This window comes from Oncorhynchus tshawytscha, linkage group LG01, assembly GCF_018296145.1.
Source record: "Oncorhynchus tshawytscha isolate Ot180627B linkage group LG01, Otsh_v2.0, whole genome shotgun sequence".
NCBI classification, from domain to species: Eukaryota; Metazoa; Chordata; class Actinopteri; order Salmoniformes; family Salmonidae; genus Oncorhynchus; species Oncorhynchus tshawytscha.
The window spans coordinates 45,785,908-45,810,480 of record NC_056429.1 but is presented as its reverse complement, the minus strand read 5'-3'; the positions used below and the strand labels follow the sequence as shown (position 1 = coordinate 45,810,480).

At 43.2% G+C, this 24,573-nt stretch overlaps 1 protein-coding gene across 1 annotated transcript; it reads right to left on the bottom strand.

The window, feature by feature from the left end:
• Nucleotides 1-305: 305 nt before the first annotated feature.
• On the bottom strand, nt 306-24,526 carry LOC112251290 (serine/threonine-protein kinase NLK2). The gene is made up of 11 exons (XM_024422205.2): nt 23,007-24,526; nt 22,696-22,825; nt 22,122-22,177; nt 21,706-21,812; nt 18,060-18,145; nt 16,597-16,806; nt 9,148-9,249; nt 3,848-3,934; nt 3,468-3,666; nt 3,232-3,325; nt 306-3,122 (listed from the first exon to the last, which is right to left on the bottom strand). The coding sequence occupies exons 1-11, from the start codon at nt 23,315-23,317 to the stop codon at nt 3,074-3,076; spliced, it is 1,431 nt and encodes a 476-aa protein (XP_024277973.1). The 5' UTR covers nt 23,318-24,526; the 3' UTR covers nt 306-3,073.
• Nucleotides 24,527-24,573: the final 47 nt, after the last annotated feature.

Genomic DNA, 24,573 nt, shown 5'->3' with positions numbered 1-24,573 from the left:
TAGACACTTGTCAAATGTATAAACGGACTATATCTCAGTAACATATATAGGATATAATGCAATAGGCATAATAACCAGAGTTATCAGACATGTTGAAATATCGCCATATAGAAAGAGAACATAAACAAAACTTTCTGAACACAAGAAAAAGTATACAACCAAAACATCTAACATTGTATGGGGGGGCAAAAAATAACTTGCAATTTGAGGGAGCAGCCCTTAAGTCAACAACCTGACACAGTACAATGTAACGTTGCCCTTTGAGCCCCCTCCCCATTGATAAACGGACAGACACCACACAGGAATATCATCCAGTGACTATCCATTTATTCATTCACTACTTTACTCTAGTCGTTTTCTTAAGAAATTCAAGTATTTGTTGGGAGCACAAGTCCAAAACGTTTCCTAAAACATGACAACAAAAAAAACAACCAACACAATTAACATTTTCAAAACAGCAGTATTCAACATGGGTTTCATATTCAGAATAATCCCCCCAAAAAACAACACAAGTATCACTTTTTCTTCTTCTTGTCATCAGAAACATTTCTAACATCAACATCCCCAGGTGTAGTCTTCTCTCCAGTGCCTATTGAGCTCATGAACAAAGGATAAAGACTCGCTTCCTTTTCCTTCAGTATATGAGTCCCAAATGGCACCCTATTCCCTATATAGTGCACTACCTTTGACCAGACCCTCAATAGTAGTGCACTACAAAGGGAATAGGGTGTCAATTGGGATGGATCATAGATCTGAAGTGAACTGCACATCTGAAAGCAAATCCCTAACGGTGCTTCTCTCTGTTAGGGATTTGACCAGTCTTCTCTTATCAGCACAATGAACGAAAGAAGGGGAGGATAAGAAGCTGCTTTAAGCTACTGAACTGCCAGAGGAGGCTCCTCCAGTGAGGAACGGGATGTCCTTATTGGCTTCTACATTAAGCATAGCTGAGTCATTCTCCTTAGTGCACACTGTAGGAAAACATTTTGCAACAAGTTTCTTATTGAACAAGTTCAAGTAGTCCCTCCCAGTTTTAGTCTGTTTGATTTTTTTGGTGCCTAATGAAAAAGACTCTGCTATAAAAGGCTAACAGAGACGAGAGGACAGTGTGAGGGGGATAGAGAGAAGAAAGGAGGGTGTGAGGGAAAGAGATGTACCCTGGTGAGCTCTTCTAAAACTCAGCCTGCTTGGGCTTTCTACTAAAGACAATAGCAAAGTTGTGAAACCAAAAAATAACTCTTAAATGGATCACATCACAAAACATAAAAATATTAATCATATTTCCTAAAATCTAATTAATTAACATCACCACAAGGTAGGTATGTCCACGGCGACAACTCCCATTGCACTGCATTCAAATCCAAAAGCCTCTTCCTTTTTAGAAAATCTTTATATATCATAAATACAGACATGCATGTTTAAGTGAAACATTCTGGCAATCCCCGTCAACCACTTAGCCTACACTTCCAATAGCACCATCAGGTGGCGGGACAAGGGCCTGACCACTGCCATGACGGCAATGCCAACTAGCACAGTGCAGCGTCTTCAGGAGCCTCATTTTAGTTAGTACTAGCTCCAGTCAAGAGCTTCAGCGCACAGAGTTTTGCGGTTCCTCTTTGTGGAGAAAAAAAAAAAAGTTGAGGCACACTGTTATTGGTGAATAATATCGGTGTGTATTTGTGTGGTCGGGTCCACAGTCTTTGCAACGGAACACCTGAGCCGTGAACTCAACTGGAAATAAACCAACAACCAACAAAGGAAAAACAAAACACAGCAGCATTTCACCAACACATTTCAACAAGCTGTTCTTCCTGCCACCTGTCCCTCATCTTCCATCCCTCTCTCTAAGAGGGAGCGACAGAGGTTAAGGACAGCGATTTAGTACAAAGGAATGACATCACGTTACAGTGCTTAGCAGTTGAGTTGGGTCTATGTACACTTCACCCAGTAGACTCTCTCTGGGTTCCCTTTTTGACTCCAACTGTTTTTGAGGTAATGAAATCATTGAAGCAGAAAACTGCACTTTCCCTTAAATTCTACACACAGACACATGTGAGCGCGCACACACACACACACCACATACTGAAAGGGCTGACTACTCAGTACATGGGCACAACACGTGCTCAAGCTCGAACCGCCACTCACAGAGAAGCTAAAAATAAACACAAATTAAAATATAAAATAATATGATTTTAAAAACATGGGCGAGGCTCCATCTGCCTCAGAAGCCGTGGCCCCACCCAATCAAAGAACCAGGTCAATTTGTTGTCTTGGAAATGGTTTGATCTTATGAACGAGGGCAGATTGGGAGGGAAGATTCAAAAGTAGCACGGGGTGAACCTCAAGGCCAGAGGTTGCATTGTGGCGCAGATCTAAAACCAGTTTACCGAACATATTGAGAATGGGCCCAGTGAAACTATCAAACCAAATCAATGGAATCAATGATAAAGTAGGGTCATCAATGTGACATTAACATGACTAAGTCACTAAAAGCACAGGTAAGAGAGTATGGTATCGCCAGGAGCACGTTGCTTAGATGCTTTTCATCATATTGCACGAGGCTGGAATGACTTAAAAATGAACAGAGCAGAACAATTATTCAACATAAATTAATTAAACAGCTATTCCTTTGTCTCCACCTTAAACCAGATTGGAGCACAACACAACACAACCAACTTCAACTCTTCTAGTAATAAATGTTTCCAATAATTTCCCTCTTCACCACTTTTCCTCTTTATTCCTTTTTTAAAAATTCAGCAGCACATTTTAGTTTTCAGCATTGGGGAAATGCCTATAGCCTTGGTGTAGTCAAGTCTTCACCAGTGTCAATAGTAGTTTTCATAGTTGGGAACTGTAGTTGTCATTGAAGGGAAATGTAGTCTTTAGTAAAAGTGAGCATTTCCTCCAACAGACACGGTTCTTCTCTGAGAGGCTGGCGTACTGTTTCATTCACACCTCCCCTCCATCCAGAGAAACCCAAACCTATCTCTATTATATTGACCAAAGCAAGTCTTGTTCTTTTTATCAAACTGAATTTCCCATGATTCTTCTTGTACTTGAACGATACTCCCCTTCATCTCTCCTCCTTCCTGGAGACTTTGGAGGAATGCCACGCAGTAGACCTGAGAGATCAAGAAAGATAGACAAAGAAAGAGAGATGAAGATAGAAAAAATAGTATTTTAAGCTGCATGTATATTAGTTGTGTTCATCCCTCCCTTGGTGTTCCTCACCTGATGAAGGTCTTGAAGGCGGCACTCTGGGGGTTGATGCACAGCGGCACTCGTTTCCCCTGCTGGTGCTCTGTTATGAAGCGATGGATGAGCTCTGATAGAGCGAGAGAGGAGAGATTGCGAGAACGAGATCGCAACAGGCCATCAATTTCAATAACAAGCAGGGTTGGAAAAAAGTCAAAGAAGAGAATTGAAGAGAAAGAGGAGTAGAGGGAAGAGCACCATATAACTCATACCTTTGCCCTGCCAGACAGAGAGCAGGCTGTTATCGTAGCTGTGGCTGAAGTTCCGGTCGGCGGGCGGTTCAAAGTCACGCGTGTACACACGCCCGCTGGGCACGGAGTAGCAGCACTGACACATGCACGTGTGGTAGCGCAGACGGCCCTCGTCCAGGTAGGGGTGGGAGAGGGCGTCGCTGCCTGAGATCCGTTTGGCCTGAGTCACACACATGGAGAGAAAGTTGGTCCCTCTCTAATCTTGTATTTTCTCCCTTACTGTAGCTAGCTATGCATTTTCCTTCTCAGAGGTAGCTAGCTACATTTTCAGCTCTTGTTGCTTAAACTTCCCTATAAAGAGGTAGCCAATTGTGTGACAATAGACTCCTGTCTGCACTCACCGGATCAAACACCAGCATACGACACAACAGGTGCACGGCCTCGTGGGTCGCCCCGTCCGACAGCATATATAACACAGAGAGCGACGGCTGAGGGGGAAGGGGGGGCGAGAGATTTTACATCATGAACTGCTGCACCTGGTTTTAGATAAGGATTGTGTGTGGGGTATAGATTCGATAATATCTGGGCCCGGTTTCCCAAAAGCATCTGAAGGCTAAATTCACCAATTAACTTAGTCTTCCAAGAAGCTTTTGGGAAACTGGGCCATGAGCAGTAATATTTTGGCACCCTTGCACGATTCTCTATTTCTTCAAAAATATTTTGGGGGGTTTTTAACATAAAAACACACATTTGGCAGGAGATGACAAACGTGTTTGTTTGTGTTTATGTTAATACCCCCCCCCCCTTTTTTTAAAGAAATAGAGAATCGTGCAAGGGTGCCACAATACTGTGTCCATCTTCCATGCATAGCCTATAATCCAAGTATAAAAAGTATAAGAAATTAATTTTATATAGCATACACCATCACAGTATATCCATTATTTATTTTAGACAGGTCTAAAGAAACATAATGAAGAAAATGTAGCCTATTTCATAAAAACAGAATAGCATATTCTGAGTTGTCCTTATGTTAGGCCCTGATCTGGCTATGCCATATGGCTGTGGGCTACACTAATTGATTTACAGGCAAGATTTGCTTAGAATTACGTGGCATTCTTTTATAGTATGAAGAATAGAATTGAACATAGCTGAATAAAATAGAAAGCATATTTTCCACCAAACGATTTCCGAAGGACACATGCAGCTATTCAGTGTTGAGCGGTTATTAACAAAGAAACAGGGGCTCCAATATATTTCATTTTGAGTTATTTATGCAATGTTAGTTGTGATACAAACTTAGAATGTATTAAAAATCAAAACATATAGCCTAAGACTGCATGATGTGACAAATTATTTGAAAAAAGTCACATGAGACATGAGCTCTTCTCCTTGTGCAGGCTCCACATACTTCATCATTCTCTCATTCACAATTTGACAAGCAAATCAAATCAAAATTGATTTGTCAGATACACATGGTTAGCAGATGTTAATGCGAGTGTAGCGAAATGCTTGTGCTTCGAGTTCCAACCATGCAGTAATACCTAACAAGTAATCTAACAATTTCACAACAACTACCTTATACACACAAGTGTAAAGGAATGAATAAGAATATGTACATAAAAATATATGAGCGATGGCCAAACGGCATAGGCAAGATGCAGTAGATGGTATAGAGTACAGTATATACAGTGGGGCAAAAAGTATTTAGTCAGCCACCAATTGTGCAAGTTCTCCCACTTCAAAATGAGAAGAAAAAAAATCCAGAAAATCACATTGTAGGATTTTTAATGAATTTATTTGCAAATTATGGTGGAAAATAAGTATTTGGTCAATTACAAAAGTTTCTCTCAATACTTTGTTATATACCCTTTGTTGGCAATGACAGAGGTCAAACGTTTTCTGTAAGTCTTCACAAGGTTTTCACACTGTTGCTGGTATTTTGGCCCATTCCTCCATGCAGATCTCCTCTAGAGCAGTGATGTTTTGGGGCTGTTGCTGGGCAACACGGACTTTCAACTCCCTCCAAAGATTTTCTATGGGGTTGAGGTCTGGAGACTGGATAGGCCACTCCAGGACCTTGAAATGCTTCTTACGAAGCCACTCCTTCGTTGCCCGGGCGGTGTGTTTGGGATCATTGTCATGCTGAAAGACCCAGCCACGTTTCATCTTCAATGCCCTTGCTGATGGTAGGCTTTGTTACTTTGGTCCCATCTCTCTGCAGGTCATTCACTAGGTGCCCCCGTGTGGTACTGGGATTTTTGCTCACCGTTCTTGTGATCATTTTGAGTGTGACTGTTTGAGGTTGTGGACAGGTGTCTTTTATACTGATAACAAGTTCAAACAGGTGCCATTAATACAGGTAACGAGTGGAGGACAGAGGAGCCTCTTAAAGAAGAAGTCACAGGTCTGTGAGAGCCAGAAATCTTGCTTGTTTGTAGGTGACCAAATACTTGTTTTCCACCATAATTTGCAAATAAATTCATAAAAAATCCTACAATGTTTTTCTCGTTTGGTCTGTCATAGTTGAAGTGTACCTATGATGAAAATTACAGGCCTTTCTCATCTTTTTAAGTGGGAGAGCTTGCACAATTGGTGGCTGACTAAATACTTTTTTGCCCCACTGTACATATGAGATGAGTAATGTAGGGTATGTAAACATTATATAAAATGGCATTGTTTAAAGTGGCTAGTGATACATTTATTACGTACATTTTTATCATTATTAAAGTGGCTAGAGATGAGTCAGTATGTTGGCAGCAGCCACTCAATATTAGTGATGGCTGTTTAACAGTCTGATGGCCTTGAGATAGAAGCTGTTTTTCCAGTCTCAGCTTTGATGCCCCTGTACCGACCAGGCAGTGGTTGGGTGGTTGTTGTCCTTGATGATCTTTTTGGTCTTCCTGTGACATTGGGTGGTGTAGGTGTCTTGGAGGGCAGGTAGTTTGCCCCTGGTGATGCGTTGTGCAGACCTCAATACCCTCCGGAGAGCCTTACGGTTGTGGGCGGAGCAGTTGCCGTACCAGGCGGTGATACTGCCCGATAGGATGCTCTCGAGTGCTTTTGGTGACAACCCGAATTTCTTCAGCCTCCTGAGGATGAAGAGGCGCTGCTGCGCCTTCTTTACCACGCTGTCTGTGTGGGTGGACCATTTCAGTTTGTCCGTGATGTGTATGCCGAGGAACTTAAACTTTCCACCTTCTCCACTACTGTCCCGTCTGATTAGGCCTGGCTCGCAGTCGGAATTCCAATTCATCCCAAAGGTGTTCGATGGGGTTGAAGTTCTTCCACACTGATCTCGACAAACCATTTCTGTATGGACCTCACTTTGTGGCATTGTCATGCTGAAACAGGAAAGGGCCTTCCCCCAAACTGTTGCCACAAAGTTGGAAGCACAGAATCGTCAAGAATGTCATTGTACGCTGTCGCGTTAGATTCGTCCGTCCGACTGCCAGATGGTGAAGCGTGAATCATCACTCCAGAGTACGCATTTCCACTGTTCCAGAGTCCAATGGCAGTCACTCCAGCCGACACTTGGCATTGGTGATTTTAGGCTTGGCCATGGAAACCCATGTCATTAAGCTCCCGAAGAACAGTTCTTGTGCCGACGTTGCTTCCAGAGTTTGGAACTTGGTAGTGAGTGTTGCAACCGAGGACAGATGATTTTAACACGCGTCAGCACTAGGCAGCCCCGTTCTGTGAGCTTGTGTAGCCAACCACTTCGCGGCTGAGCCGTTGTTGCTCCTAGACATTTCCACTTTACAATAACAGCATTTACAGTTGACTGAGGCAGCTCTAGTAGGGCAGACATTTTACGAACTGACTAGTTGGAAAGGTGGCATCCGGAAGGTGCCACGTTGAAAGACACTGAACACTTTAGTAAGGCCATTCTATTCCCAATGTTTGTCTATGGAGATTGCATGGCTGTGTGCTTGATTTTAGACACCTATCAGCAACAGGTGGCTGAAATAGCCGAATCCACATACATTTCCATATATAGTGTATCTGTGGAATTATTTTTGATTTAGAATGGCCCACAAAAAAAATACATGTAATCCGTAGCCTGCACTCAAATAGCAAATGGAGGTTACGTTTTTTTTTTGCAAGCATATAACGGCACGTCCATTAGGCTAGGAGAAGCTTTCCCGAAATTAAATTGAATTAAATTGCCAAAATTATATAGAGAAATAAATAAAATCATTCAAAATAGAATACTAAAGCATGATTTAGCCATGGAAGATCATTAGCTTCTTTTAAAAAAATAAGTTGTGGATGGTTTTAAAATCACATTGCCTACAGTCGGAAGGAAAGGCAGCGTGCGCAATTTGGGCAGATTCATTGTCGAGTTGCGACGGCCTGTGAAAAGTGGGGAGACCAAGCCAGGCATGTCGCAATTTAAAAATACAATCGCGGGGAAAAAAGGCAAACAAAGAAGAAACATATCTGATGTAGCTTATAGACTAGACCTACTCTAGGTTATACTCACTCAGCCATGCATTGAATGTTCTTTTTTTGCTAACACTGATTGCGTTATATTATGACTATCCAACCTATTCATCACACTACGAATAGTAGGCTCTGACATAAGTCAGCAAATGCGATTATGCATGTAATGTTTTTATTATAAAAAGGTGCATTTTTATGGGGAAATGTATCTTCCTCAAAACAACTCACGCGCTGTCAATGTATGCCAGGTAGGCTACACTGCTTGTAAAGTGGATTAATGTGCTTCATTTTAAGAAGTGAGCAAGAAATATAGCAGCACAAGAAAGCTGGGATCCTCTTTCAAACAGTGGCCAGTGTTTGCACACACGATGACACGATGACACGATGACACGATGACACGATGACACGATGGCTGGGCTTTTAAGAACACGTTTCACTCGGCTCTGTAAACTATGTGCTCTCCAACCGTGTTCCAGGGGTCCTATCCCTAGGCTACGTTTGGAATGATTTGGCCACTTTAATTGTGATACAAACCTTATAAAAAAATTATAGGCCTATGGACTAGGCTACATAGTGTGAGACTATGATTATCATGCATCTGTCGGATCAGGGGCAGAAAAAAAATCAATAATACATGTCCTCATATATACAAATAGCAAATGGAGAACACTTTTCCTGCGGTTCATCTTCATACCAGCCAGGTAGGCTACTCCTGTTGTAAAGTGAAGCAATGCGCTTAATATTAGGAGAGTTGAGAAATAAATAGTAGGCCTAGCCTACAGAAATCGGATGGGATCCTCCCTCCTCGTTTCAATAGAGACCTTCAAAACTCTATTTTCTCACACAAATGCATAGCCTATAGAAATGGTCATGGGCTCTCACGAAGTGTTCAATTTGATTTTCGATTACATTTGCATTGATGTCAGAGTGATTAGAGGGACAATAAGTACCAGACCATTAGCTACTGGCAGTTAGCAAGTTTGATAGGATACTAATGACCATCAGTGGCATCAGAGCGCAGTTTTGGAGAAGTCTAGTTACCGTGACTAAACGGTCACATGGAATTTGATTGCGGTCATGACTCGTGACCGCAGGTGTGGTGGTAAAACGGTCACTGTAACAACCCTAGTTTGAAGTAAGGTATTTACATTTGTAAAGTGCAAGGGGGACAATATTTGACCACAAGTGTCTCATAGTATTACAAATGAAGGTCAGATCAGTTAGTGAGTAGTTCATAGGTTCAGTGAGGAGGAAGTACCGGTTTGTGAGGTCCTCTCAGGATGTGAGCTCTGGCCCCCTCACAGGCAGATGCCATGGCAGAGAGAGGAGGGGTACCCAGCAGATCAGTGATCAGATCCAACTGAGGGGTAGAGGGGGAGAGAGAGAGAGAGAGAGAGTGAGAATATAGAGAGTGAGGGTGGGAGAAAGAGAGATTTAATTTGACAACAAACCTAAATTTAAAAAATGACCATCCACAAGTGCCAAAAATTTGATACATTTGATTATTATTAGATAAAAGTTTAAATTATTGCCCAGACAGATTACACCTTCCCCTCTTTCCTTTGCTTTCCCTCTTTCCTCCCTCACAACCTGTTGAATATGGTTCTGTGCCTCCCACCCCTCTACTAGAGCTGTGGCGGGCACAACATTTCGTCAGTACGTGATTGTCAAGCAAATAACTGTCGGTCTCACGGTAATTGACCGTTAATTAACGAACACATTCAGCATCTCCTGGCTTCCACACATAGCCTACAAGCCACTGATGGCGACCTTTGGAACATCTACATTTTAAAAAGTATAATAAATCCATGTAATATAGCCTACACCTTGTCAATAAATCAGTTATTTATTTTATACAAGTCTAAAGAAACATGATATGAAGAAAATGTAGTCTATTTCCGAAGAACAGAATAGCATAGTCTGAGTTGTCCTTATGTTGGGTCCTGATCTGGCTATGCCAAATGGAAGTGTGCTACACTAGTTCATTTAGCAGACAAGATTTACTTAGAATTTCATGGCATTATTTTAGATTATGAAGAATACAATTGAAGAAAGCTGAATAAAATAGAAAGGATATTTTCTCCAAACGATTTGAGGGAGTGTGCACATGCGGCTATTCTGTGTTGAGCGGTTAACAAATAAACAAGTACTCCTATGTTTAATTTAGAGAGTTATTAACGTAACTTTAGTTGTTCTACAAACATTGGGCTATATATTTAGATTTTTAATACATTATAAGGCTGCACGATGCGACTAATGGTGATTTTTTTAAAGTAACTTGAAAGGCAAGCTATAAACACTTCATCAGTCTCTCATTCACAATATGACAAGCACTTAATAATGCCTCGAATTTCATAGCGGCATCCCCTTTGTGTGGCCGTAATGCACCCTAAAACAATCCATGCCTTTTGCGGCCAGTGGCCGTTGTGCCCTTGGCCCTAAGTGCTGGGTTGTGCCCTTCTCCCTGAGTGCTGCTTCCTCCGAAGCAACTCTCACTCACATGGCTCTCCATCACAGGCTACAAGTGAAGACAGACGTATTGGGGACGCAACTGCGCAAGTCCTTATCCAATTCCGAGGTGCATATTAAGGATATTGGAAGAACTGTCCAGATTTACTTATTCAGCCAACAAGATGAGTAGGCCTTATGAACAGAAAAAGCACTTATTCTATGCGAGAAATACATATCCCCCCAAAAAATGTTTTACGTAATGTGGCTGACGCAACAGAGCAGAACGTTTAGCTTAAAATATTGATAAACTACTTGGTTATTTCTTCACATTATAAGCGCAGCAATACACACACAGCAGTAGGCTATAAGAGCGAATGTTCCATTAGCGGGAAAACGAGAGACTAAAAAACAGCTTGTATCTCAATGCCATCAGACTGTTAAATAGCCATCACCAGCAGAGAGGCTGCTGCCTACATACACAGAATTTAAATCATTGGTCACTTCAATAAATGGAACACTAGTCATTTTAATAATGTTTACATATCTTGCATTACTCAACTCATATGTATATACTGTATTATATACTATCTACTGTATCTTAGTCTATGCCGCTGACATTGCTCATCCATACATTTATATATTCTTAATTCCATTCCTTTAATTAGATTTGTGTGTATTAGGTATTTGTTGTGAAATTGTTAGATATTACTTGTTAGTTATTGCTGCACTGTTGGAACTAGAAGCACAAGCATTTCGCTACACCCGCAATAACATCTGCTAAACACGTGTATGTGACAAATACATTTGATTTGAACACCATTATCAAGTGACCGCAAATGCGATTATGCATGTAATGCTTTTATGTATGCCAGTTAGGCTCTTCACCCCTTGTAAGAAGTTATTTGGCCACTTTTGTTGTGATGCAAACCTCAAAACATGAAGGCCTATATGGGCTACGCTATATATATATATCAGCAAAAATCACTGAAGTTGGAGACTTTTATCTCCCTCACCAACTTTAAACATCTGCTATCTGAGCAGCTAACTGATCGCTGCAGCTGTACGTAGTCCATCGGTAAATAGCCCACCCAATTTACGTACCTCATCCCCATACTGTTTTTATTTATTTACTTTTCTGCTCTTTTGCACACCAGTATCTCTACCTGCACATGACCATCTGATCATTTATCACTCCATTGTTAATCTGCAAAATTGTCATTATTCGCCTACCTCCTCATGCCTTTTGCACACAATGTATATCGACTCTTTTTTTCTACTGTGTTATTGACTTGTTTATTGTTTACTCCATGTGTAACTCTGTGTTGTTGTCTGTTCACACTGCTATGCTTTATCTTGGCCAGGTTGCAGTTGTAAATGAGAACTTGTTCTCAACTAGCCTACCTGGTTAAATAAAGGTGAAATTAAAAAAATATGGAGGTGTGCAACTATTATACGTAAAAAATGCCCCCAAAAAAGGCGTTATTTCTTGCCTTACGCTGGGCATCAGTGATAATATATAATTCACAAGTGATAGGCTAATATTGTCACCCATCAGACTATTCTTGATTAAATCTGATCTTTACATATACTAAATAATATACAGTACCAGTCAAAAGTTAGAACACCTACTCATTCCAGGGTTTTTCATTATTTTGACTATTTTCGCCATTGTAGAATAATAGTGAAGACACCAAAACTATGAACACAAGCCTCCCGGGTGGCGCAGTGGTTAAGGCCGCTGTACTGCAGCGCCAGCTGTGCCATCAGTGACTCTGGGCCGCGTAACCGGCCGCGACCAGGAGGTCCGTGGGCCGACGCACAATTGGCCTAGCGTCGTCCGGGTTAGGGAGGGCTTGGCCGGTAGGGATGTCCTTGTCTCATCGCGCACCAGCGACTCCTGTGGTGGGCCGGGCGCAGTGCGCGCTAACCAAGGGTGCACAGTGTTTCCTCCGACATATTGGTGCGGCTGGCTTCCGGGTTGGATGCGCGCTGTGTTAAGAAGCAGTGCGGCTTGGTTGGGTTGTGTATTGGAGGACGCATGACTTTTAACCTTCGTCTCTCCCGAGCCCGTATGGGAGTTGTAGCGATGAGACAAGATACTAGCTACTAAAAACAATTGGATACCACGAAATTGGGGAGAAAAAGGGGTAAAAAATAATAATACATAAAAAAATGTAAAAAGTAAACTATGAACACATGTAGTAACCAAAAAAGTGTTATATGAAAAGATATTTTATGTATAAAATTCTTCAAACCCTTTGCCTTGATTACAGCTTTGCACACTCTTGGCATTCTCTCAACCAGCTTCCTGGACAGTAGTCATTACTTTAAGACATGAAGGCCAGAACATGTCAGGAACTTTAGAAGTTTCTTCAAGTGCAGTTACAAAAACCATCAAGCACTATGATGAAACTGGATTCTCATGAGGACCGCAACAGGAAAGGAAGACCCAGAGTTAGCTCTGCGGCAAAGGATAAGTTCATTAGAGTTAACTGAACCACAGATTGCAGCACAAATAAATGCTTCAGAGTTCAAGTAACAGACATCAACATCAACTGTTAAGAGGAGACTGCTTGAATCAGGCCTTCATGGTCAAATTGCTACAAAGAAACCACTACTAAAGGACACCAATAAGAAGAAGAGACTTGCTTGGGCCAAGAAATATGAGCAATGGACATTAGACCGGTGGAAATCTGTCCTTTGGTCTGATTTTTGCTTCCAGCCGCCCTGCTTTTCTGGTGACACTGTCAGTGATTTATTTAGAATTCAAGGCACTTAACCAGCATGGCTACCACAGCATTCTGCAGCAATACGCCATCCCATCTGGTTTGCGCTTAGTGGGACTATAATTAGTTTTTCAACAGGACAATGACCCAAGACACACCTCCAGGCTGTGTAAGGGCTATTTGACCAAGGAGAGTGATAATGCTGCATCAGATGACCTGGCCTCCACAATCACCCAACCTCAACCCAATTGAGATGGTTTGGGATGAGTTAGACCACAGAGTGAAGCAGCTAACAAGTGCTCAGCATATGTGGGAACTGTTGGAAAAGCATTCCTCACGAAGCTGGTTGAGAGAATGCCAAGAGTGTGCAAAACTGTCATCAAGGCAAAGGGTGGCTACTTTGAAGAATCCAAAATAGAAAATCTATTTTGATTTGTTTAACACTTTTTGGGTTACTACATGATTCCATGTGTTATTTCATAGTTGATGTCTTCACTATTATTCTACAATGTAGAAAATAGTTTTTAAAAAGTTATATATATATATATATATATATTTTTTTTAAACCTTGAATGAGTAGCAGTGGTCAACAGGTGAAGATGCAGATCCCATCCTCGTCGCCAAAAATGTTGTGGAAATTCAGTACTGAGATAGACCTGGTCATTTCTCCAAACAACCATCTTTATTTAATATCAAATAATTATTGCAATAATGAAGCCGACGACCCCACACTCCGAAGTGTGTCTTATATCTTATATAGGACCTAAAAAATGCTTAGTCAGGCTGGTTCCAACCTCTCCCATGCAGAGTGGGGGCACCATAAGCTACTTTGGGTTCATCCCGTGGTCATCTCCATGGTAGTTGTTCTATCCCTCCAGGCTAAGTTTCCCAGATGCCGGGATGATGAGACAATGAGGGTTTTGTTCCATTCCTCCAGGCTCCCTTTATCTCTGTTACACCCACCACATCTTATCTATGGAATGCCAGCTGTAGGTTTTTACCTAGCCATCGCTTAATCAGTTGCCAGACCAAGCTTCAAAAGTCTCCTCTCAGTTCACTCAGAATGAAGAGAGAGAAATGTCTTACTATTAGTTATGTATAGAATCATTAACTATTAATATCAAACAAATCAGGTGAATATGAAAATGTTCAATCACAGTAGGTGTGTGCAACCTGTTGACTGGTACTGTATGTGTGAAATTTGTTTAGATTTAGGATGGACCGTTATCATGAACCTGTATCGAAACAGGGGCAGGGGGAAAAAATACATGTCATCTATGCACTTAAATAGCAAATGGAGGACGCTTTTCCCGTTGTTCATTTTCATTCCCGTTGCAAAGATAACCAAATCAAATCAACTCAAAATCAAATCAAATTTTATTTGTCACATACACATGGTTCGCAGATGTTAATGCGAGTGTAGCGAAATGCTTGTGCTTCTAGTTCCGACAATGCAGTAATAACCAACAAGTAATCTAACTAACTATTCCAAAACTACTGTCTTATACACAGTGTAAGGGGATAAAGAATATGTAGTGATGGTACAGAGCAGCATAGGCAAGATACAGTAGATGGTATCGAGTACAGTATATACATATGAGATGAGTATGTAAACAAAGTGGCATAGTTAAAGTGGGTAGTGATGCATGTATTAAATAAGGATGCAGTAGATGATATAGAGTACAGTATATACGTATGCATATGAGATGAATAATGTAGGGTATGTAACATTATATTAGGTAGCATTGTTTAAAGTGGCTAGTGATATATTTTACATAATTTCCCATCAATTCCCATTATTAAAGTGGCTGGAGTTGAGTCAGTGTCAGTGTCAGTGTGTTGGCAGCAGCCACTCAATGTTACTGGTGGCTGTTTAACAGTCTGATGGCCTTGAGATAGAAACAGTTTTTCAGTCTCTCGGTCCCAGCTTTGATGCACCTGTACTGACCTCGCCTTCTGGATGATAGCGGGGTGAACAGGCAGTGGCTCGGGTGGTTGTTGTCCTTGATGATCTTTATGGCCTTCCTGTAACATCGGGTGGTGTAGGTGTCCTGGAGGGCAGGTAGTTTGCCCCCGGTGATGCGTTGTGCAGACCTCACTACCCTCTGGAGAGCCTTACGGTTGTGGGCGGAGCAGTTGCCGTACCAGGCGGTGATGCAGCCCGCCAGGATGCTCTCGATTGTGCATCTGTAGAAGTTTGTGAGTGCTTTTGGTGACAAGCCGAATTTCTTCAGCCTCCTGAGGTTGAAGAGGCGCTGCTGCGCCTTCTTCACGATGCTGTCTGTGTGAGTGGACCAATTCAGTTTGTCTGTGATGTGTATGCCGAGGAACTTAAAACTTGCTACCCTCTCCACTACTGTTCCATCGATGTGGATAGGGGGTGTTCCCTCTGCTGTTTCATGAAGTCCACAATCATCTCCTTAGTTTTGTTGACGTTGAGTGTGAGGTTATTTTCCTGACACCACACTCCGAGGGCCCTCACCTCCTCCCTGTAGGCCGTCTCGTCGTTGTTGGTAATCAAGCCTACCACTGTTGTGTCGTCCGCAAACTTGATGATTGAGTTGGAGGCGTGCGTGGCCATGCAGTCGTGGGTGAACAGGGAGTACAGGAGAGGGCTCAGAACGCACCCTTGTGGGGCCCCAGTTTGAGGATCAGCGGGGTGGAGATGTTGTTGCCTACCCTCACCACCTGGGGGCGGCCCGTCAGGAAGTCCAGTACCCAGTTGCACAGGTTTAATATTAGGAAAGTTGAGAAATAAATATAGTAGGCCTAGCCTATAGAAAGCTGATGGGATCCTCCTCTTTTTAATAGAGACCATGACCCTGTCTTATTGCGCAATTGCATAGCCTTGTCACGCCCTGGTCTTAGTATTTTCTTTATTATTTTGGTCAGGCCAGGGTGTGACATGGGTTTATTATTGTGGTGTGTTTAGTCTTGTTTTTTTGTGTAGGTATTGGGATTGTGGTACAGTGGGGTTTTCTAGAAAAGTCTATGGTTGCCTGAAGTGGTTCTCAATCAGAGGCAGGTGTTTATCGTTGTCTCTGATTGGGAACCATATTTAGGCAGCCATATTCTTTGAGTGTTTCGTGGGTGATTGTTCCTGTCTCTGTGTTAGTTTGCACCAGTATAGGCTGTTTCGGTTTTCGCGTTACGTTTATTGTTTTTGTACTGTTCGTGTTCTTATTCATTAAACATGTATGAAAATTACCACGCTGGATTTTGGTCCGATCCTTGCTACACCTCCTCTTCAGAGGAGATAGAAGAAAACCGTAACAAGCCTATAGAAATGCTTCGCAACATGAGCTCATGAAATGTTTAATTCGATTTTTGATTACATTTGCATTGATGTCAGAGTGATTAGAGGGACAATTGAGTACCAGGCAGTTAGCAAGTTTGGTAGGCTACTAATGACCATCAGCAGCATCAGAGCATGGAGAAGCATGGAGAATTAACATGACCGTGGAATTTGACTGCCTTCATGACTTGTGAACACCGGTGTGATGGTAATACGGTCACCGCAACAGCCCTACCTGTTGTATGGGGCTCTGGGCCTGGAACAGGATGCGTCGACCCAGTAGTTCAGCGAAGATGCAGCCCACCGACCAGACGTCTATGGCAGAGCCGTAATGGCGGCTGCCCATCAGCACCTCAGGAGCCCGGTAGTACTGAGTCACCACCTCCTGGGTCATGTGACGAGATGGGTCCGGCTCCTCCACACGTGCAAGCCCAAAGTCACAGATCTGAGAGGGCGAGAGGAGAGGGAAGAGAGAGAAAGTAGTGAGTGGAAGAGGGGGAATTTAGTTACATGATAATAACACTTAGTATACAAAACATTAATAACACCTGCTCTTTCCATGACAGACAGACCAGGTGAAAGCTACCTTGTTGATGTCACTTGTTAAATTCACTTCAATCAGTGTAGATGGAGGGCATTTTTAAGCCTTGAGACAGTTGTGACATGGATTGTGTATGTGTGCCATTCAGAGGCTGAAAAATGGGCAAGACAAAATATGTAAGTGCCTTTGAACAGAGTATGGTAGTAGGGGCCAGGTGCACCAGTTTCACTGTGTCAAGAACTGCAACGATGATGGGTTTTTCACGCTCAACAGTGATGGGTTCGGATTTCTAAACCTTAAATATTGTTAATCATCAGTTATACTAGAGAAATGAGGGGTGCCATAGTCCAGGGTCTACACTAGAAGTTAAGGGTTATCTGTAGGAGGAATGTATATGGTGGATGCAATTAAGCTTGGAATCTACTGACTGGAGGAAAGAATGGGTGGAGAGCCGTGGATTAGTGAGGAAGAGGGTCGAGGTCAGGTCACATTAAGGGAGAAGGAACAGTTTATTGCCCATATCATTTAACTTCCTGCCTAGCAATAAAGATGTAATGTTTAGAGAAGGAGGAGACTCCATCCAAATTAGGGTATATATACTACCACTGGTGGAAATATGTTTTTGTCTTATGCAGCCGTATGACCCAAAAGGTGAATAAACTTGGTCTAAGCTTTACTAATCGTCCATTAGTTTTAATAAGTTAATTTAGAACCTAACAACAGTTTCCCATGTGTATCGACAATGGTCGACCACCCAAAGGACATCCAGCCAACTTCTTGACACAACTGTGGGAAGCATTGGAGTCAGCATGGTCCAGCATCCCTGTGGAATGCTTTCGACACGTTGTAGAGTCCATGCCCCAACGAATTGAGGTTGTTCTAGGGGCAAAAGGTGTGCGGGGGTAGAACTCAATATTAGGAAAGTGTTTGTAATGTTTGGTATAATCAGTGTAGGTTGACCAGTGTAATTACAGCATAATACACATGAATGTTTGTCAAAAGGTGTATAGACAAAATTCTTCAGCCCATATTGACCTCTACTAAGTTGTTTTTTTCTTGACTAGCATAATGCTTCCTTGTATGTCTTTTGAGGAAGTTCACACACAGATTCACACGAGGACACACGCCAAAACAAACGTGTACACACACACCGTTACCTTGAGCAGGCAGTTGCTGTTGACTAACAGGTTCCCAGGTTTGATGTCCCTGTGCAGGATGCCAGCAGAATGCAGGTACTTCAGCCCTGAGAGAAAGAGAGTCACTGTTACTCATAATGGTTCAAATACAGCCCCTAGCCAAATCAAATCAAATTGTATTTGTCACATACACATGGTTAGCAGATGTTAATGCGAGTGTAGCGAAATGCTTGTGCTTCTAGTTCCGACAATGCAGTAATAACCAACGAGTAATCTAGCTAACAATTCCAAAACTACTACCTTATACACACAAGTGTAAAGGGATAAAGAATATGTACATAAAGATATATGAATGAGTGATGGTACAGAGGGGCATAGGCAAGATGCAGTAGATGGTATCGAGTACAGTATATACATATGAGATGAGTATGTAAACAAAGTGGCAGAGTTTAAAGTGGCTAGTGATACATGTATTACATAAAGATGCAGTAGATGATATAGAGTACAGTATATACGTATACATATGAGATAAATAATGTAGGGTATGTAAACATTACATTAAGTAGCATTGTTTAAAGTGGCTAGTGATATATTTTACATCAATTCCCATCAATTCCCATTATTAAAGTGGCTGGAGTTGAGTCAGTGTGTTGGCAGCAGCCACTCAATGTTAGTGGTGGCTGTTTAACAGTCTGATGGCCTTGAGATAGAAGCTGTTTTTCAGTCTCTCGGTCCCAGCTTTGATGCACCTGTACTGACCTCGCCTTCTGGATGATAGCGGGGTGAACAGGCAGTGGCTCGGGTGGTTGATGTCCTTGATGATCTTTATGGCCTTCCTGTAACATCAGGTGGTGTAGGTGTCCTGGAGGGCAGGTAGTTTGCCCCCGGTGATGCGTTGTGCAGACCTCACTACCCTCTGGAGAGCCTTACGGTTGTGGGCGGAGCAGTTGCAAACTTACTACCCTCTCCACTACTGTTCCATCGATGTGGATAGGGGGGTGTTCCCTCTGCTGTTTCCTGAATCCACAATCATCTCCTTAGTTTTGTTGACGTTGAGTGTGAGGTTATTTTCCTGACACCACACTCCGAGGGCCCTCACCTCCTCCCTGTAGGCCGTCTCGTCGTTGTTGGTAATCAAGCCTACCACTATTGTGTCGTCCGCAAACTTGATGATTGAGCTGGAGGCGTGCGTGGCCACGCAGTCGTGGGTGAACAGGGAGTACAGGAGAGGGCTCAGGACGCACCCTTGTGGGGCCCCAGTGTTGAGGATCAGCGGGATGGAGATGTTGTTACCTACCCTCACCACCTGGGGGCGGCCCGTCAGGAAGTCCAGTACCCAGTTGCACAGGGCGGGGTCGAGACCCAGGGTCTCGAGCGTGATGATGAAATTGGAAGGTACTATGGTGTTAAATGCTGAGCTGTAGTCGATGAACAGCATTCTCACATAGGTATTCCTCTTGTCCAGATGGGTTAGGGCAGTGTGCAGTGTGGTTGAGATTGCATCGTCTGTGGATCTATTTGGGCGGTAAGCAAATTGGAGTGGGTCTAGGGTGTCAGGTAGGGTGGAGGTGATATGGTCCTTGACTAGTCTCTCAAAGCACTTCATGATGACAGAGGTGAGTGCTACGGGGCGGTAGTCGTTTAGCTCAGTTGCCTTAGCTTTCTTGGGAACAGGAACAATGGTGGCCATCTTGAAGCATGTGGGAACAGCAGACTGGGATAGGGATCGATTGAATATGTCCGTAAACACACCAGCCAGCTGGTCTGCGCATGCTCTGAGGGCGCGGCTGGGGATGCCGTCTGGGCCTGCAGCCTTGCGAGGGTTAACACGTTTAAATGTTTTACTCACCTCAGCTGCAGTGAAGGAGAGTCCGCATGTTTTGGTTGCGGGCCGTGTCAGTGGCACTGTATTGTCCTCAAAGCGGGCAAAAAAGTTATTTAGTCTGCCTGGGAGCAAGGCATCCTGGTCCGTGACTGGGCTGGTTTTCTTTTTGTAATCCGTGATAGACTGTAGACCCTGCCACATACCTCTTGTGTCTGAGCCGTTGAATTGCGATTCTACTTTGTCTCTATACTGACGCTTAGCTTGTTTGATTGCCTTGCGGAGGGAATAGCTACACTGTTTGTATTCGGTCATGTTTCCGGTCACCTTGCCCTGATTAAAAGCAGTGGTTCGCGCTTTCAGTTTCACGCGAATGCTGCCATCAATCCACGGTTTCTGGTTTGGGAATATTTTAATCGTTGCTATGGGAATGACATCTTCAACGCACGTTCTAATGAACTCGCTCACCGAATCAGCGTATTCGTCAATGTTGTTGTCTGACGCAATACGAAACATATCCCAGTCCACGTGATGGAAGCAGTCTTGGAGCGTGGAATCAGATTGGTCGGACCAGCGTTGAACAGACCTCAGCGTGGGAGCTTCTTGTTTTAGCTTCTGTCTGTAGGCAGGGAGCAACAAAATGGAGTTGTGGTCAGCTTTTCCGAAAGGAAGGCGTGGGAGGGCCTTATTATGCATCGCGGAAGTTAGAATAGCAATGATCCAAGGTTTTACCAGCCCTGGTTGCGCAATCGATATGCTGATACAATTTAGGGAGTCTTGTTTTCAGATTAGCCTTGTTAAAATCCCCAGCTACAATGAATGCAGCCTCAGGATATATGGATTCCAGTTTGCAAAGAGTCAAATAAAGTTCGTTCAGAGCCATCGATGTGTCTGCTTGGGGGGAATATATACGGCTGTGATTATAATCGAAGAGAATTCCCTTGGTAGATAATGCGGTCGACATTTGATTGTGAGGAATTCTAAATCAGGTGAACAGAAGGACTTGAGTTCCTGTATGTTGTTGTGACCACACCACGTCTCGTTAACCATAAAGCATACGCCCCCGCCCCTCTTCTTACCAGAAAGATGTTTGTTTCTGTCGGCGCGATGCGTGGAGAAACCAGCTGGCTGCAACGACTCCGATAGCGTCTCTCGAGTGAACCATGTTTCCGTGAAGCAAAGAACGTTACAGTCCCTGATGTCCCTCTGGAATGCTACCCTTGCTCAGATTTCATCAACCTTGTTGTCAAGAGACTGGACATTGGCGAGAAGTATGCTCGGGAGTGGCGCGCGATGTGCCCGTCTCCGGAGCCTGACCAGAAGACCGCTTCGTTTGCCTCTTTTACGACGTTGTTGTTTTGGGTCGCAGGCTGGGATCCATTCCGTTGTCCTGGGTGAAAGGCAGAACACATGATCCGCTCCGGGAAAGTCATATTCTTGGTCGTACTGATGGTGAGTTGACGCTGTTCTTATATTCAGTAGTTCTTCTCAACTGTATGTAATGAAACCTAAGATGACCTGGGGTACCAATGTAAGAAATAACAAGTAAAAAAACATAAAACTGCATAGTTTCCTAGGAACGCGAAGCGAGGCGGCCATCTCTATCAGCGCCGGAAGTAAAAGCCAATTCTCCTTCAGTGTTTGCAGTCAATGACAACATGAATCTATCAATATGGCTCCATCACATGAAACAAGCTGGCTCCTTTAAACCTACAAACCCAGAAAGGCTAGGGGGCAAACTCACAAATGGGTTGTTTTTGGACTCAGGAGTCAACCTTTAACTTTTGACTTCCACCTCCTTTTCAACTTTGCCCCTTTCCCTACTCCTCCCTCCGTTTCACTCACCTCTGAGGATCTGGTAGAGGAACACCTTGATGTGGTCGGTGGTGAGGGGCTGGGGAGACACAATGACTTTGTGGAGGTCACTCTGCATCAGCTCAGTGATCACGTAGCTACAGTCAGGCATGGCCCCACGGTCAAGGAAACAACAGACAACTATAGGATGTGGATGGACCACATAGAATAAAGCGTAATACTCCATCTATCTATATTAAAGTTAAATGTATCTATCTATCATAACACAAGACTATCACTAAATGGTATCATCTCTGTTTAGGTTTATCTTGATTTAGATTGTACTATGTAGATTCAGACTGTTTTGAAAGGAGGGCGGCATGATAATGGAGAGAGAAAGTGCAGGAGTGAACAATGGCTGACACATAACAGTCATGTGTGCACATGGATGTGCGTGTGAAGGATACATTTCCTCGAAGCAGTCGATCTGTGGAGGCTGCAGAATGTCCAGCGCTGACAACACCTGTAAACACACATCATCATCATCACCCTTGTCGTTGTTTTAATGATTAGCGATCTAAAGGACAAAACAGACAGACGAACGGTTAAAAGCAGTGAGTGGCCATCCTATCGCCTCTGATCACAGAACATTGGCCGGTATTTGGTGTTCATTTTCTGACGATTGTACATCGCCACCATTCATCAACACTCAGCAAGTGATCTACCGTTCACAGCCAACATTTGTTATGGCACTTCTTGTCCTTAAGTGTCTAAACTATAACAAACCTCTAACTTCACAGTGGTATTTGTAAAGCAAGCCTCTATATGGGAACATATCAATGAGCAGTGTGAAGATGCATCGCTATGTCTTGTGTTATGGATGCAATACTGTATGAAAATGTCTCAAATGGCACCTTTTTCCTATAGTAAGTACACATTACTATTTTTTTTACCAGAGTATAGGAAATAGGGTGCCATTTAGGATGCAGCCTATGCGGGTTGTGCAGTTCTGTGTATAGATGTATTGCAATCCATTCTTACGTTGTCGTGCTTGAAGAAGCAGAGCATCCTCAGCTCTCTGAAGACCCTCTTACAGGAGACTAGGTTCTGGAAGACATTGGGCATCTTCTTCAGGGCTACCTTACGCCCGTCACGAGGGTCTGTCACTGACCTGCAGGAGCAATATGAAGAGAGGCATCTGTTAGCATTGGTCACCAATGGGGAGGGCACGTGCACAGCATGTCTATCTCATTCCCTTGTCAGATGCACACCCTTTTTTTTGGAAAGGAAAAACACCATGCAAAAACTCACTTGGAAATCAGTCAATTCTTATTTGAAATTGCACAACTTACCAGACCACACCAAATGCGCCATAACCGATAGGTCGATCAGGCTCCATCTCAGCAGGGCTTGGTACTTCACTGGCAGGACTACTATGAGGCTGTGGTACAGCGGCCCCGCCGCCGGTGCTTCCCCCAAGAGATGTTGGATGTCGTGGCGTCCCCGCCGGGGCAGTGGGTCCAGTTAGACTCGGAGTTGCAGTGAGGCCCGTGGAAGTGGCTCCAGTTGAGGTGTTGACGCAAAAATACTTATGGCCTAACTCAGATCCGGGGAACAGGTTACCACATACTGTCTGCTGCCGGCCTGTACCATGGAATGCCATTCTATTTCAAACCCCTATCAGAAGAATTCATTTGGGAGCTATGTCTAATACCGTACTCACTTTGAGCGTTGCATACATTACATATACATGATGCTAGAGTCTCACTTCAATGTTCTATGCAGGCATGATTGACTATGAATGTAAATAATGTCTGATATGGTTGGCAGATATCTTGCAAGTTATGTAATAACAGGAGCAGTGCTGTTTAGCTTGCTATTAGACTCGTCGTGGAATCACCAGTATTGGCTTCAGTGAGGTAGGTAGGTCACGACAAAAAATATATATAATTAGCAATGCGTGTTCCTGAGCTAACGTCATATAGACAGGCACAATCGCTATCTAATTGGCCAGTGATCACACAATCAATGCAAGTCTGGTTGGGGGAAACAATGCCTGTCACTGTCAATACATTTGTACTTTGTTTTGTGGCCTAATTTTACGACGAGAAAGAAGTCTCCCCTTAGCTAACAATGCTATGTTACATTACCTGGCTACCAGCTCGCGCTACATTAGTTTATTGCCCGGGCTCAGCTAGCTACTGTAGCTACCTTTGTCTGGTTGAAGTTAACTAAGGAACTAGCTAGCTAAACCTTAAAAGTAGACACACCTGTGTTTGCATATAGTTAGCCGAGTAATTACACTAGCTTATTATATAGCTAACCAGTTGCACTGTGTTGCGGAGGTAGCTAAATAGAGGTAGCAAACGCCCATTCCATCCACTTCAGATGTCGGTCAATGAAATTAAGAGTCGTAGAACGTTAGCTAGCTGGCATCAGCCCGATTGCTAACCAGCTGTTCCATGCCCCTTATAGATAGCCGGTATTTAGCTAGTAGACTATCGTGACCCTATATATTTGCTTTGAGCAAAAGCACTTTCAGTAGACGAAACGATTCCAGGAAAATGAACGGAAAAAAAAGCCAGCAAACGTTGTTCGCAGCGCGAGGAAATCCTATTTGATTTTACACAACGAAAGTCAGGTTTGCATCGCTAGCTGCGTTAGTCGGAGTTGTCAGCTAGCTAAATTGCTAACAAGCTAGCCATATCATACCCAAAGCTAAAAGTGCCAAGAGAGATTAAACGAGCTGCTTATGTGATAGATTCCATCGCTCTTCTCTATATCATATGCTAAACATGTCTTCCGAATGATCCCTTTCTTTCTTGGAAATCAGCTGTTTGAAAGAGTGGGATAGTGAGTGAGTTGGGGATGGATGGCAAAGGAGGAGAAAAGGTGGGGGAGGGTTAGACCACTGGTGTA

Coding starts and splice junctions, on each gene's coding strand:
- LOC112251290 (XM_024422205.2), bottom strand. CDS start 23,317: ATGGCATTCCATGGTACAGGCCGGCAGCAGACAGTATGTGGTAACCTG. Junction 22,826..23,006: donor GGCGCATTTGGTGTGGTCTG/GTAAGTTGTGCA, acceptor TTGCTCCTGCAG/GTCAGTGACAGACCCTCGTG. Junction 18,146..21,705: donor CCTCTACCAGATCCTCAGAG/GTGAGTGAAACG, acceptor TCTTTCTCTCAG/GGCTGAAGTACCTGCATTCT.